Source organism: Myotis nattereri (assembly GCF_964212035.1).
Source record: "Myotis nattereri genome assembly, chromosome: 12".
NCBI lineage: Eukaryota > Metazoa > Chordata > Mammalia > Chiroptera > Vespertilionidae > Myotis > Myotis nattereri.
In genome coordinates, this window is record NC_138087.1 from 54,025,732 (window position 1) to 54,039,911 (window position 14,180).

General features: G+C 58.9%; 2 protein-coding genes across 8 annotated transcripts; one reads left to right on the plus strand and one right to left on the minus strand.

The window, feature by feature from the left end:
* The first annotated feature begins 2,166 nt into the window (after positions 1 to 2,166).
* Positions 2,167 to 7,055, plus strand: TESK1 (testis associated actin remodelling kinase 1). The gene is made up of 10 exons (XM_081104276.1): positions 2,167 to 2,646; positions 2,767 to 2,888; positions 3,004 to 3,052; positions 3,524 to 3,670; positions 3,983 to 4,065; positions 4,228 to 4,318; positions 4,571 to 4,654; positions 4,801 to 4,890; positions 5,023 to 5,137; positions 5,915 to 7,055. The coding sequence occupies exons 1-10, from the start codon at positions 2,437 to 2,439 to the stop codon at positions 6,793 to 6,795; spliced, it is 1,872 nt and encodes a 623-aa protein (XP_080960402.1). The 5' UTR covers positions 2,167 to 2,436; the 3' UTR covers positions 6,796 to 7,055.
* On the minus strand, positions 6,992 to 13,948 carry CD72 (CD72 molecule). Of its 7 annotated transcripts, none has more exons than XM_081104281.1 (9): positions 13,772 to 13,948; positions 13,543 to 13,650; positions 12,814 to 12,885; positions 12,202 to 12,297; positions 11,346 to 11,711; positions 9,390 to 9,517; positions 8,407 to 8,492; positions 7,568 to 7,708; positions 6,992 to 7,316 (listed from the first exon to the last, which is right to left on the minus strand). In XM_081104281.1, the coding sequence occupies exons 1-8, from the start codon at positions 13,851 to 13,853 to the stop codon at positions 7,573 to 7,575; spliced, it is 1,074 nt and encodes a 357-aa protein (XP_080960407.1). In that variant the 5' UTR covers positions 13,854 to 13,948; the 3' UTR covers positions 6,992 to 7,316; positions 7,568 to 7,572. The 7 variants fall into 7 exon arrangements, with proteins under 7 accessions (XP_080960407.1, XP_080960411.1, XP_080960410.1 ...); XM_081104284.1 differs by having other exon boundaries at positions 7,010 to 7,241; XM_081104283.1 differs by having other exon boundaries at positions 7,010 to 7,241; positions 7,568 to 7,690; positions 9,372 to 9,517.
* Positions 13,949 to 14,180: the final 232 nt, after the last annotated feature.

Genomic DNA, 14,180 nt, shown 5'->3' on the forward strand with positions numbered 1-14,180 from the left:
GCTAGAAATTTAAAAATTATCCTGGCTGATGCTCTTTCTCTCCCCAGGACCGACTTTGGATACTAATCAATCAGCCAATTTTCCTATAGGGCATGGCTGTTTCCTCCTCCCTTCCCTATCACCCCTGTCCTAGTTCCAGTCCCTCACGTCTCCGGAGCCCTTGCCAGAGCCTCCCTCCTAATCAGACTCCCTGCCTCCATGCAGCCGCCACAGTAGCCTTCCTGAAACAGAAACCCGGCTCCTCTGCTTGGAATTACTATCACCAACCATAATAATTCTCTAACTTGGATAAAGGGTCAGACACGTGTCAGGCTCCTCTGCTTGGAATTACTATCACCAACCATAATAATTCTCAAACTTGGATAAAGGGTCAGACACGTGTCAAAGTACCTATTATAATCTTATGGAAACGAAAAGAGGCATAAATCCCTAGCATTTATTGATAGCATACTTCTATAGAAAGCAAGTTTACAAGTTAAACCGTTGTAGATGCTAACATTAATTCCATGTGAAGAATGAGTGTGTCGGGCTGAGACCAGATTGCCTCTGAATGGGTGTGATGCACAAGGTCCAGGCACAGGTTTCTCCGGATTGGTCTGTCTCCGCTGGCCCGGAGGGCCGTGATCTCTCCTGTTCTTCCCTCCAAACTCGTGCAAAACCTTCCCTCACCGAGGCAGCCTCTGGTCTTCTCCCGACCCTCATGCTTCTTTTGTCGTTTAAGACTGACTTTATGTATGCTTTTCCCCTCCGCCCTTAACAAGGCGCACTTGGTCCCCACTCCCATACACCTGCGGCAGGCCTCTAGTTTTCTGTCCAGCTTACCACAGAAATAGAAACTCTAGATAGAATTTCTCAAAAGCACCCAGCCCCGCTCCTCCGAGGTCCGAGGCCTCCACTCCCGCCGCCCTCCGTCCCGCCGCTAGGGGGCGATCACCCACGCCCAGCGCCGCTCCTCGGGAAGCCGCCGCCGGTATGCAGTGACGTCACCCGTCCCTGGCGATGATTGGCTATTTCGCCAGAGGAGCCAGAAACGAACCGGAAGCGTTGGGGACGGCGCGTGCCCGGCGCGCGCGCACGTAGGGGCAGGGCCCCTCGGCGTTCGAGGCGGCGGCTGCAGCGCCTCCTCCTGCCTGAGGGGGCAGAGCGGGCTCCTACGAGCCGGAGGGCGGAACCTGCCGCGGGGTCACACCGCCGAGGGCTGGGCCACGCGGAGGGGAGGAGCCCCAGGGCCGGGGGAGTCACTCTGAGAGGTGGGGTCTCGCTGCGTGACAGGAGCGCCCAGAGGAGGGGTGCCCCGAGGAAGCGGCGGTGCGCACTGACGTCAGCAGTGCGATGCTGAGGAGAGGCCCCTCTGCAGGGGAGGGGGTCCCGGTGCGGACGCCGGGGGTCCCCGAGGGGGCGGACCCCCGGAGAGGCGGGGTTTGGCCAAGGGGTAGGGTCTCGCGGAGGGCGGGGCTTCCCTGCAGGTGGAGGCTGCTTTTTTGAGAAAAAGGGTCGTTGGGACGGAATAGTGCGAAGGTCCAGCCGTGTGTCCCCAGGCGGAGGCTGTGGAATTTGAACTTTGTTCGAGGAGCCGGGATGGAGTGAGGAGGAGTTGGCGCCACGCGGGGGATGGGCTGGGCGAGGGCTCGCTGCCGCCCGTGGGCATCCCCGCAGCCCGCGAGGGGAGGACGCGCCCGGGAGTCCAGAGGTCGGCGGCGGAGGGGCGGGGACCCGGGGGCGGGCCGGGGAGCCGGGCGGGCGGCTGGCGGCCGGAGGTGCGTGCTGGCCGGGAGGGTGTAACGCGCTGCCCCGTCGGCCCATGGAGCCCGGGGAGAGCGCGGTTTCCCGAGCCCGGCCCCCAGCTGACGGCGACCCGAGGGTGGGAGCGGAGCGAGGGCCCCCGGGGCCGCGGAGACACTGCGCCCGCGCGCTCGCACCGCCGGCCCTCGGCTGCCTTCCGTCACTCGGCTCCGGCCTGAGTTCGTTTCCCGGAGCCCGACGCCCCGGACCCCTCGCCCGGGCGTCCCCGCCGCGGTAGGGGGTGCGCACCTGGGGGGCGTGGCCGCCGCCGGGGGCCGGGCTCCAAGGAGTTAAGCCGAGGCCGCTCGGCCCCGCCCCCGGCAGGCCGCGAGCCCGAGCCCAGCGCTGCCGCCGCCGCCCGCCTCCGCCCGCGGGGAGCCCGCCTGCCCGCCGGCGCCCGGAGCGCCGCCGCCGCCGCCGCCCGGCCCAGGCCCAGGCCCAGGCCCTGCGCAGAGCGGAGCGGCGTCCCCGGGGCCCCGCGAGCCGGCACGGCGGGGGCGGGTCCGGGATCTGCGGCGGATCTTCCATTCTCCGAGGCGGGAGCGGGAGTCCCGGCGTCCCGGACCCGGCGGGGCCCCCTCCCATGGCCAGCGCGGCTCGCCCCGGGCCCAGGGACCTGGCCATGTGAGGCCGGCCCGGGCTGGGGGCCCGGCCATGGCCGGAGAACGGCCCCCGCGGCGGGGCCCAGGGCCCGGGCCGGGAGAGGCGCCGGGGGAGGGGCCCGCGGGCGCGGGGGGAGGCCCGGGCCGGGGCCGCCCCTCCTCCTACCGGGCCCTCCGCAGCGCCGTGTCCAGCCTGGCGCGCGTGGACGATTTCCACTGCGCGGAGAAGATCGGCGCCGGCTTCTTCTCCGAGGTCTACAAGGTAGGGCCGGCCGGAGGGCGGAGGGGCGGGGCCGAGCCTGGGACCGGGGGCCGGAGCCGGGGGCCCGGGCGGGGCGACCGTCCCACCTGCGCGAGACTCGCCGGCCCCGCCACCCCTCAGGTGCGGCACCGACAGTCGGGGCAGGTCATGGTGCTGAAAATGAACAGGCTCCCCAGTAACCGGGGCAACACGCTCCGGGAGGTGCAGCTGATGAACCAGCTCCAGCACCCCAACATCCTAAGGTGAGCGGCCCCGGCGCTTGCTGGGATAAGGGGGAGGATCCCGCCGGGAAAGGGGAGACTGCGGAGAGGCCGAGGACCTTACAGCCTTCCCCCCACCTCCCCGCCCCTCCAACAGGTTCATGGGGGTCTGTGTGCACCAGGGGCAGCTGCACGCTCTTACAGAGGTGAGAATGGGCCGGGAAGGGGGGCCCCACGCCACCAGGGGGCAGAGGTCAATGGCCTGGTGCTTCTGCTGAGGCAGTGAGGGCAGCAGGACCTCCTCCCGGGGAGTCTTCCCTAAACTTCCCCTTGGGCAGACCAGAAAGGCCCCAGCCGTTCTCATCCTCTCCTCCAATAGAACTTTCTGCCCTGATGCAGATGTTCTGTATCTGTTCGGTGCAAAACCGTGAGCATGGAAATGTGGCTGGTCTGAGAAACTGAGCCTTTAATTTTATCTAAACCTACCACCTTAATTTTAAATAGTTGCGCATGTGTTGGACAGGACCGCCCTAGAAAGTGAATTTGGAACCCTGGAGCACAGGCCCGCCCCTCTGACCTTTGTGACCCTCCCGAGTGTCCCCTGGCTTATAGGTGGGAGACTAGAGCACAGACTGAAGCCTTGGCATTCATGCCCCTTCTCCTCCCATCTGCCCCAGTATATGAATGGGGGAACCTTGGAACAGCTGCTGGGCTCTCCTGAACCCCTCTCCTGGCCTGTCAGGCTCCGCCTGGCTCTGGATATCGCTCAGGGCCTGCAGTACCTGCACGCCAAAGGTGTATTCCACCGAGACCTCACATCCAAGGTAGGCTGGCCAGAGAGGTAGAGGCATGAGGGGGTTGTGAGACTCCTGGGTTGTAACGAGCCTGTGGATGTTAGAATGTGGATAATAATAATAAGTTAGGATGTTAGAGTAGCGAAGCACTGGGGGGCTGGGGCGGGGGGGTTGCTCTGAGGGCTAAGTACCACGCTGTGTTTGGAGTGGTAAATGATGTTGCAAGATTGGGGTGCACTGGAGAGGGTTGGGGTTATTCTGGAGTGACAGAGGTTGGGTTATAGATGGGAGATCGGAGAGCAGAAGGTGAAAGGTGTGTGGGATACTGTATGTGTATGTCAGAATTGTCTGATCCGTCGGGAAGGCCGAAGCTTCACAGCTGTTGTGGGTGACTTCGGGCTGGCTGAAAAGATTCCTGTGTATAGGTGAGCTGAATGCCCATCCCCCAAACCTCCCAGAAGGCCCCTATCTACATGAAGCCCCCTGGGACGTTTCCCCTGGGGTGGGGAGGGAGCTGGCCGCCTCTCTTTTTGTTGGGGAGGATGTCTGAGTGGGATGTTTCTGACCACTCTGCCCCTGCCCTGCAGGGAAGGGGACAGGAAGGAGCCATTGGCTGTGGTGGGCTCCCCGTACTGGATGGCTCCAGAGGTGCTGAGGGGTGAGCTATATGATGAGAAGGTAAGATGTCAACCCTTCAGGTCCCCACGGTCTTCCAGAGACCCTGAGATAACTCCTATAAGTCCCTATCCCAAGTTCCTCAACACCGTTCCAGATATTCAGGAGGCCCCCAGGACACCCCCTTGCCCCTCACAGGCACCCCTCCAACACACGGAAACTGTCAAGACTCCCCCGTGAATTCTGACATATTCTAACTAAATTCTGACATGAAAACTGGCAGTTCCTCCCCCTAACATCATCTCCTACCCCCAGGCCGATGTCTTTGCCTTTGGGATTGTCCTCTGTGAGCTCATCGCACGAGTACCTGCAGACCCTGACTACCTGCCCCGTACTGAGGTGAATGGTGTCCCCAGGTTTGAAGAGGAGGACCTCCAGACTGGGAAGCTTATAACCAGGAAGGGTTCCCTGGAACTGAGGTCCTGATTGGGGGCAGAAGGAGAACCCAAGGAAAGTTGACTTGGAGGCCTTTTCTGTCCCCACAGGACTTTGGCCTGGATGTGCCTGCTTTCCGGACCCTGGTAGGGGATGACTGCCCACTGCCTTTCCTGCTCCTGGCCATCCACTGCTGCAGTGTAAGAGCCTCACCCTCCCTGCCCTCCGCCCCATCCATCAGCTGACCAGGCTGTCCTGCCCCAGGTGATGGTGGAGAACTCAGGGACCCTTTTGGAGCACTGAGTGAAGCTGCCCCTGTCTCTACCCATCAGATGGACCCTAGTGCCCGTGCTCCCTTCACCGAAATCACCCAGCACCTGGAATGGATCCTGGAGCAACTGCCTGAGCCAGCCCCCCTCGCCAGGGCTCCCCTGATGCACAATCAGGGTAAGTGAGCATGACCTTGACCCATCTGGAGTCCCTTTGCCTCTCTCCTCCTTAGAACTCAGGGAATTATCTGGGGGAGACTCAGTGTATTTGTTAGTTGAGAAGGCTGGGGATAGGGTGGGGGTGAAAGGACATCTCAAAGAAGATAGTTTTCTAATTCTATAGCCGTAAGGAAGGAAAAAGGTAAAAAGTGGCTGGAGGTGACGTCTCCTTTCCAAAGCACCCTGTCAGACTCCCTTTTCTAAGTTCTAGTCCCACCAGCCTTCTGGTGAATAATGAGACATAGAACAAGGGTGGGGAGCCATTATTCTGCCAAGGGCCATTTGGATATTTATAACATCATTCGTGGGCCATGCAAAATTATCAACTCAAAAATTACCCTGCTATATTTGGTCAAACATTTTTTTTTTTAAATATGTTTTATTGATTTTCTACAGAGAGGAAGGGAGAGGGATAGAAAGTTAGAAACATCGATGAGAGAGAAACACCGATCAGCCGCCTCCTGCACGCCCCCCATTGGGGATGTGCCCGCAACCAAGGCACATGCCCTTGACCGGAATCGAACCCAGGACCCTTGAGTCCGCAGGTCGATGCTCTACCCACTGAGCCAAACTGGTTCTGGCTGGTCAAACATTTAATTAACTCACCCTTAATGCCTTGGCAGGGCCAGACCAAACGATTTCATGGGCCTTACGTGCCCCATGGGCCGGACGTTCCCCACCCCTGCTAGAAGCTATCAATACTGAGAAGAGTGATCACAGACTTCTCTGTTTACAGGGTCTGTTCCGAGAGGGGGTCCCTCTGCCACGCTTCCCAGGCCAGACCCTCGGCTCTCCCGAAGCCGATCAGACCTCTTCCTGCCCCCATCACTAGAATCACCCCCCAACTGGGCGGACAATCTGACTCGAGTCAACCCCTTCTCACTGCGGGAAGACCTCAGGGGTGGCAAGATCAAGCTCCTGGACACACCCAGCAAGCCAGTCGCCCCCTTGCCCCTTGTACCACCATTACCACTGGCTTCCACCCGGCTGCCCTTGGTGACCACTCCAGAGACCCTACTCCAGCCTGGAACACCTGCCCGCCGCTGCCGCTCATTACCATCATCCCCTGAACTCCCCCGACGCATGGAGACGGTACTGCCAGGTCCTGGCCCTCCCTCTGTGGGCCCCTTGGCTGAAGAGAGAATGGAGTGTGAGGGCAGTAGCCCTGAGCCAGAACCCCCAGCTCCCCAGCTGCCCCTGGCTGTGGCCACAGACAACTTCATCAGCACTTGTTCGTCAGCCTCCCAGCCCTGGTCCCCTAGATCAGGACCTCCCCTTAACAACAACCCCCCAGCTGTGGTGGTGAGCTCCCCACAGGGCTGGGCCGGGGAGCCCTGGAACCGGGCCCAGCATAGCCTGCCCCGGGCAGCAGCGCTGGAGCGGACAGAACCCTCGCCGCCCCCTTCAGCTCCTCGGGAGTCCGACGAGGGGCTACCCTGCCCTGGCTGCTGCCTGGGCCCCTTCAGCTTTGGCTTCTTGTCCATGTGCCCCCGCCCCACACCAGCTGTTGCTCGCTACCGCAACCTGAACTGTGAGGCGGGCAGTCTCCTCTGCCACCGAGGGCACCGTGCCAAGCCACCCACACCCAGCCTTCAGCTGCCTGGGGCACGCTCTTAGCAGTGGGGCCTCCAGCTTTGGCCTTCAGGATGCCCTGTGAGGACTGCACATGCTCGACAGTTCCAGCCCCAGATGGGCTGACCAGCTGCTCCGTATAGGGGAACCTCAGCATGGACTCAAGGGACAGAACATTTCCTATCCAACCCCTGGGCTTGCTGTCCCAGGGGACCACACAGCATTGCTGACACACGAGACTAACACGTGCAAATTATTTAAAAATATTTCAATAAAACTGCCTGGCTGGCTCCGGGCTGCCCCTATCCGCTCAGCCCGTGCGCCCTCCTCCCCGCAGCCCCCTCTTCCACTATGGGAGGTTCTTGGGGTTCCCAAAATCTCTTCTGTACCCTTTTCCCAGGAATAGTCCAGTTTCTGGGACAGGATTTCAGGCAGGCAGCAGGCATAGATGAGCCCTTGGCCAGGCACTATCCAGGCAGATTGAGGAAATGCTGGAGAGAGAGAATCATAGGACCTGTGGCTGCAGGTTAGGGATGAAGGGCACAGGCTCTTGTTGGCATGAGGATCTGGAAGAGTAAAATATCAATGAGCTCCACTATTGACTGTCACTAAGAAGTCACATCACCAGCCTCCCTTCAGTTCCAGGCCTTCCCTGCCCCTCTCCCTGTGCAACACCCCCTTACACAAGTATACCAAGCTCCTGGAGGCTGTGGACGTGACTCCCAAGAACAAGTTGTGCCCCCGCCCCCCCTGCTCCCAGCAGCTGGACCCCTGCTCTGAGCCCCTGTCCTCGCAGGCTCCCAACCCTCACACTTACTCAGCTCAGTGGTAATCTGGATACCTAATAGGTGCCATCTCACAGACACAGGGAAGAGAAGTAGTACACTCTGTCTGGTATTGGTATCTTGGCCACTTGTTTTGTACAGAGGGACATCTTTTCCTTTGGGGAACATAAGACCTAGAGAGTGATAAAATAGAACTGGGATAGGCTCTGGCCCCCACCCTTCCCCTCCCTCCTCTCTCCTTGCCCTGCATAAAACAGCCCAAGTCCCAACTCACCTTAGTCCTACCTAGGGCCACATTTGGATATGGGTCAGGGACAGATGTCTGAACTCCAACCCAAAGAGCCTTTAGGACCAGGGGAGGGCAGAATCACCCAAGGTCTTAAAGATGGAAATTCCAGTTAGAGAACATAGGTGACCCGTTTCAGGGTCCCTGGTTGGTCCTCAAAGTTACCTCACTGCCCTTTACTCCCCTGGAGCAACGCTAGTGCCCCAAGTGGTGGTGACTGAGAAAGTAAACCTCCGCTTGGGTAGCCTTTTCAAGGGCGTGGGAATGCCAAGGCTCTTCACCAGCTGTGAAGCCCTAGCTTCTGAGAGAAAAATGACATGGGGCCCAGCCTAGTAATTAATAAAAATAAGAGCACGTGCCAGGGGCTGCTATCTGGGGGTAGAATAGAGAACAGAATGCCCTAAAGAGTTTGTAATAGAGGAAACGGACAGGCAGGCAATTTCAGTATTGATTTGTGAAAGGTTTGGGAGCGGACCTGAAGGGAGATTGTCTCATTACTATGTCTCTTTGAAGGGATTATACAGTTGAAGATCCCAAAAGTCCTAACAAACTTACCCACAGACTCTTCTAGCATCAGTCCCCTACCTGTCCTTCAACCTGGTGTCAATCCAATATGAACCAGACGGATCAACTTGTTCCAACAGCTTATATACACTGCTGCTATAATAATCCTGAGGGGAGATTCAGAGATGTGTGGAGAGTGATGAGAAATAGTGAAATGGGGGGAAAGGGTAAAAGAGGGGACCTGGGCTAATGGAAGAAAATAAATACCCTAGGGAAACCCAGGAGAGAGAGAGAGAGAGAGAGAGAGAGAGAGAGAGAGAGAGAGAGAGAGAGAGAACACACACACACACATAATTGATTTCAGAGAGAAAGGGAGAGGGAGAGAGAGATAGAAACATCAATGATGAAAATCATTGGTCGGCTGCCTCCTGCACATCCCCTACTGGGGATTGAGCCCACAACCCAAGCATGTGCCCTTGACTGGAATCAAACCTGAGACCCTTCAGTCCACAAGCCAAGGCTCTATCCACTGAGCCAAACCAGCTAGGGCAACCTAGGATCTTTGACAAGAGACCTGTGCCCATCTTTGATGACCTTTCCCTGCATCCTACAAGTGCCACCCTGCAGATGCAGGCTCACCCTGCAGTCCCCCTCCCAGCTGGGTAAGAACTTCTGCCATCCTGTGAAAGGCAGTCATTCTGTGGGTTGCTATGGTCACAAGTAAACAACCCCTACAATCCAGCCCACCAGGTCTGGGGCCTCCCTGCCTGAGAGGTCACGACAGTCAAATACTTCGTTAGGCAGCCCAGAACACTGACCAGAAAGTTGAAATGAGAAACAAGTAAAAAGTAAAGATGGCTCATAAGTCAACTCTCATGCCAACTTTCATGCTTGGGGCTGTCTGAAGCACTGCGCTGAGAAGCTGCATGGAGAAGGAATGCATCCACAGGAAGCATGTCATGTGTGCACTGCCATCCCTGACGTGACAACATATGTGCCTTTACCTAATAGTACCCATGACTGTCTGTAAATAAAGGTATGCTTACTGAATAATACTCGTTCACCGTAATCGTGGCCAGGTTGGAGGACAGAGATTTACAATAGTTTTGGCTGTCTTCCCAACTTCTTTTAATAAGTGAGATGTAAAAGCAATTCGTCGCCATCAGTATCCATCCCACGGGACAGCAGGGGTCTAAAAAACAGAAAGAGTGTGACAGCACAGCCCAGACCAGAGGGAGATCTCAACACTTGGAGTGAAAGTGTTGCTCAGAGATCTAGTTGCTAACAGTGGTCTCCAGTCTACTCTCAGCCCCTTCATTGACTTCTAGTTCTTGATCTTTGCAACCTTTCTGGAAATGCCAAGCCTGCGTATACTTACTAAAAGCCTTAACATCCAACAACTTTCTCCTAACCATCTGGGAGGTTTATTTTAATAGGGCTAGCGGTACTATTCCCAAACACACCTCAAGCCGCTAGCCAACCTCCTGCCCTCTCCACTCTTCCACAACTAGACAACCTTGGTTCCCATTTTGCTGAAATTGTCAGACACTTGATGTGAACTCTCTCCATTTCCCTTCCCTCCACCTCAAAACGTGTCTCTTCTCTGTTCCTCTTTTCCTGGCCATCCATAAGAAATAACCCACTTTCTTTAACATCCTACACCTCAACCTGTGCTCCCGACCCCAACCCACCTCTCTCCTTGCTTTGTTCCATCAGTCCTACCTTCCCCGCCCCTTCCCCCCCAACCCCCCGTCACTCAAAAACCATTCCTTCTCCACTAGCTCCCTCTCTTCTGTCTACATTTTCTCATGTGCCCACTCAACTACCCTCTGGAGTTATACTCCTTGCCCCACCACCAGACTGCCCTTTGTAAATCAGTAATTTATTTTTTATTTTTCCCACCATCATTTATCCCTCATATGCCTTTTTCCACCTCCACCCTCCCTCTTCCCTAGTATATCAGTAATTTAAAGGAGTAAAAAAAAAGTTGGTGTGGTCAAACTGGAGAGGGTGAGGGAGGAAGTGGTATGCTGAAAGGTAGGCAGGGGCCTTGAATGCCATGCTAAGGGATTTTTTGTTTTCATATTCCAAGGAAGAGAAAGTCAGTGTGGGGTTTTACATACAGGAATGTTGCTCGCTGCCTGTATCCCAATGCCCGGGCACGGTGCTGGACATATAGTATGTATTCCATAACCTTTAATTAATTAACTAGGATGATATGATCAGATTTTTGTTTTTAAAGATTACCCTGGCTGCAATATGAAGGGTGGAATGAGGGTGTAGGGGGGTGTTTAGGGAGAACATCCTGCAAGCAGTTGCAGTTATCCTTGCAAGAGATGGGGGTGGGCAAAATGTAAGTGGACAAATAGACTTGGTGGTGGGAAACGGAGGGCATTCCTCTCTAACGGAATAGGACTTCTGCTGAAAGCCAGACGGGGCAGTAGGGTAAGTTCTTATGGAGAGCGAGGCGACCACTGCGGAGTTGCCAGGCAGCACTGAGGCCCCAGCTGAGGTTCAAACTAGAGTTTCAAGGCACCAAGCAGAATGATTGCACCATGTGGCACACCTGGGTGCAGGCGCGGGCAAGGTGGGCAGTGGAGTTCATCCAGAGTTGAGATACCGCCAGTCAGGGGCACCAGAAGGACAGTGGGACAAAGGAGTGAGTGACTGAAGTGACCGCCGGAATGCAAGATGGGCAGAGAGAAGTGAGGACAGGTGAGACTGCCAGGAAGGGAGCAGACCGGGCTCTCCATGGGGCGGAGAACTCAGGCGGCTGAGGAGTGTGGGGAGCCTGGAGCAGGCAGTAGTGGTCAGAGTGAGGTCTGAAACCCTCCTTTCAGCAGAAGAGCAGTTTGGGATGCTGAGCTCAGTGCAGCTGTGGGAGTGGGTGGCAGCATGGCATGGAGCTGAGCGTCATAGAGATTAACAAGGTAAAAAATGAAACGCGGGCTGGGGGTGGATGCACATAACCTCCATCCCTCACAGCAGACCTCCCGCCTCGCCTCTCCCAGAGCAGATACCTGAGGGGTGGAGGTGTTCCAAGTTGGACTTCGGCGTTTCCGGCACGCAGAGGGGCTTCAGCCTGTCCCGCCAGCGGCTCAGCCTCTCCTCCACGTCCCTCTTCTGCGTCTCCTCACGGCTCAGGGCCTCCTTTGTCTCCTCCCAGCCGGCCAGCCAGGCCTGCGACTGCTTCCTGACGGCCTGGCAATCGCGCTGTTCCACCTGCAGCGCTTCCCGCGTCTGGGCCAGCTCCCTCCTGGAGCCCTGCAGCTCCCGCTCCTGCTGGCCCAGCTGCGCGCTCTGCAGGCGGAGCTGCTGCCTCAGGCTGCTGTTAGTGGCGTCCAGGGCCCTGCTCGTGTGCTGGAGCTGCTGAGACACCTGCAGATCTGCTTGGCCAGAAGGAGAGATGTGGGTGCCCTGTGCCCTGGGACCCCGCGCCAATCCTTTCCCTGTTGCTTGCGACATTCTGCATGCCAAGCTGAAATGTAAGCTCTGGCTGCCTGAAGTTTAAGGAGTGACTGGACTGGGTGAGGCTAATTTAGACTCGGCAAACTGCGGCTGGAGATCCACGTGCGGCTCTCTGGCCCCTTGAGTGTGGCTCTTCCTAAGCCTCAGGAGTACCCTAATTAAGTTAATAACAATGTACCGACCTATATAGTTTAGGTTGAAAAAATTTGGCTCTCAAAAGAAATTTCAATCGTTGCCCTGTTGATATTTGGCTCTGTTGACTAATGAGTTTGCCGACCACTGATAGAGCAAGACCAGGCTGGAAACCAGACCCCAAGCTTAGGACGGGGTGGTGGTAACTCCGGCCCCTGCTGGGGGAGGGCAGCTGCTGGGGGAATGCGGGGAGTGGGAGATGGGAGCCATACTCACAGCGCACCCCCAGGGCGATGGCAGCCACCCCTAACAGCAGGCAGGTGAGGAGCAGGCCCAGAAGGAGGTATTTCCAGCAGGTTGGGCTGCCCTGGCCTTCGGGAGACAGTTGCACGAGGCGCAGTGAGCCCAGGAACTAATTTATAAACCCGGGGGGGGGGGGGGATATTCTTGGGAAAGAGCCTCGCTCAGAGGACGCGGTGCAGGCGCGGTGGTCGGTGGCGCAGTGAGTCCGCAGGTAGCGGGAAGGCGTCCGGAAGACGGGCTGGAGGTGAGGAGGATGGAGGGCACTGCCTGGCAGGAGGCCCTGAACCCCAGGCCCAGGCGGGCAGAGGTATGTGAATGGGGCCTCCTAAGTGCGAGTGGGGAGAGGATCTGGGTCGACACCTCAGAAAGATGGGGTGAAAGGGGCAGAGGAGGGGGGCGCGGGGCTGCCCGGGACCAGACCAGCACCCCCTGCCGGCCGGGGCGCCAGCACCCCCACCCCCACCATCCCCCGGCGCCCAGCCACTCGGGGCCTGGCGGGTCCGCGCGGTGGGCGAGGCCGCCGAGCCCCGCGTGCCCGCCCCGCCCCGCCCCGCCTGCCGCCGGCGCGGAGGACGCGGTACTCACCGCCCAGGAGCCGCCAGGCTGCGGGCGACGTCACGGAGCTCCAGGGCGCGGCGGGCGGCTCCGGCTGCACCCCTGCGCCGGGTGAGCGAGTCCCGTTAGGAGACGGAGCCCCGGAAAAGCCCCCTCTGCCCCGTGTCCCCCGCGCCTGGCGCTGCTCTCCGGCCTCCCGTGCGCGCCCTCCCGAGTTCCGCGGCTCCCGGGACTGCCTCCTGCCCGTCCGGGTCCCACCGGGCCTTCCCCAGACCCTCTCCGCGCCCTCCGGAGTCTGCCGCCCACCATCTCCCGGGACTGCCTCCTGCCCGTCCGGGTCCCACCGGGCCTTCCCCAGACCCTCTCCGCGCCCTCCGGAGTCTGCCGCCCACCATCTCCCGGGACTGCCTCCTGCCCGTCCGGGTCCCACCGGGCCTTCCCCAGACCCTCTCCGCGCCCTCCGGAGTCGGCCGCCCACCCGCTCCCGGGACTGCTCTCAGCCCTGCCCGACCCCCTGGTTTCCCTTCGAACGCCTCTCCCCGCAGGGCTGCCCTGAGCCCTGCCCTTTCCCCAGGGGACCCACCTTCCCCTGGGAGCGAGCGTCACTCTGCCCCTGGCTGCCATTTATCCAGGGCTCCTCCTTCTCTTTGCTAGGGGCCCCCCTCCTTCCCCAAGGATATTGTCCTCCCAAGACGGCTCTGGACTCCCCAGCTCTAGACACGGCGCCCCGGCAAACACCCAGCCCTCGGCTCTCCATACCGGCCTTGCCCCCTAGCCCAGAAGAAGCCAAGTTTGAGGCCCCCCCTGAGAGTGTGGGCACTTGCACGTTCTCGTAGGTGAGCTCCCCGTCATCGTCAGCCTCTGGGTCTGTAGAAGAGAGAAAAGGGGCCGAGGTGGGAGCTGGGACTGGGGGCTGAGGGGTGGGCGGGGTGGGGTCAGGAAAGAGGCTGGGGGTGCAGGATCCAGGAGACCCCCCCTCTGCCCTTACCCTGTCCTGGCTGGCTGGAGACCCGCTTCTTCAGGGGAGCCTTCACGAACCGCAGGTCTGCGTAAGTGACAGACTCGGCCATGGTCCTGGCACCTCTGCGCCGGCTCCCCCGCTCCCCCTTCTCTTGCCGCTCTCCCCTCTGTCCCTTCACACTCTGAGGCTCTGTGGTCCCTCCGTGACTGTGCGGCTCAGTGCGTTGCCCTGTGACTTCTAGTCACAAAAGAGGAAGATGTGAGCAAGTCTCAGACAGATGGGCTCAGTGAAGCAGATGGCATCCTGAGCCCTGGCCAGAGGGGCCGGGGAGGAGAAACTAAGGCCCAGAGCATGGGGCTGGGCTGGGGGGTCACAGGACCACACTCAGGCCGCCCTGCGCCTCTCTCTGTCCCACCTTCATGTAGCCCAGACGGCT

What these genes read in the sequence shown, in the direction of transcription:
- TESK1 (XM_081104276.1), top strand. Translation starts at nt 2,437, where the DNA reads ATGGCCGGAGAACGGCCCCCGCGGCGGGGCCCAGGGCCCGGGCCGGGA. An exon ending in GAAAAGATTCCTGTGTATAG is followed by an intron (nt 4,066 to 4,227) that starts GTGAGCTGAATG and finishes CCTGCCCTGCAG; the next exon opens with GGAAGGGGACAGGAAGGAGC. An exon ending in TCCCCTGATGCACAATCAGG is followed by an intron (nt 5,138 to 5,914) that starts GTAAGTGAGCAT and finishes CTCTGTTTACAG; the next exon opens with GGTCTGTTCCGAGAGGGGGT.
- CD72 (XM_081104280.1), bottom strand. Translation starts at nt 13,853, where the DNA reads ATGGCCGAGTCTGTCACTTACGCAGACCTGCGGTTCGTGAAGGCTCCC. An exon ending in AGCCTGGCGGCTCCTGGGCG is followed by an intron (nt 12,298 to 12,813) that starts GTGAGTACCGCG and finishes TGTCTCCCGAAG; the next exon opens with GCCAGGGCAGCCCAACCTGC. An exon ending in CATCGCCCTGGGGGTGCGCT is followed by an intron (nt 11,712 to 12,201) that starts GTGAGTATGGCT and finishes CTGGCCAAGCAG; the next exon opens with ATCTGCAGGTGTCTCAGCAG.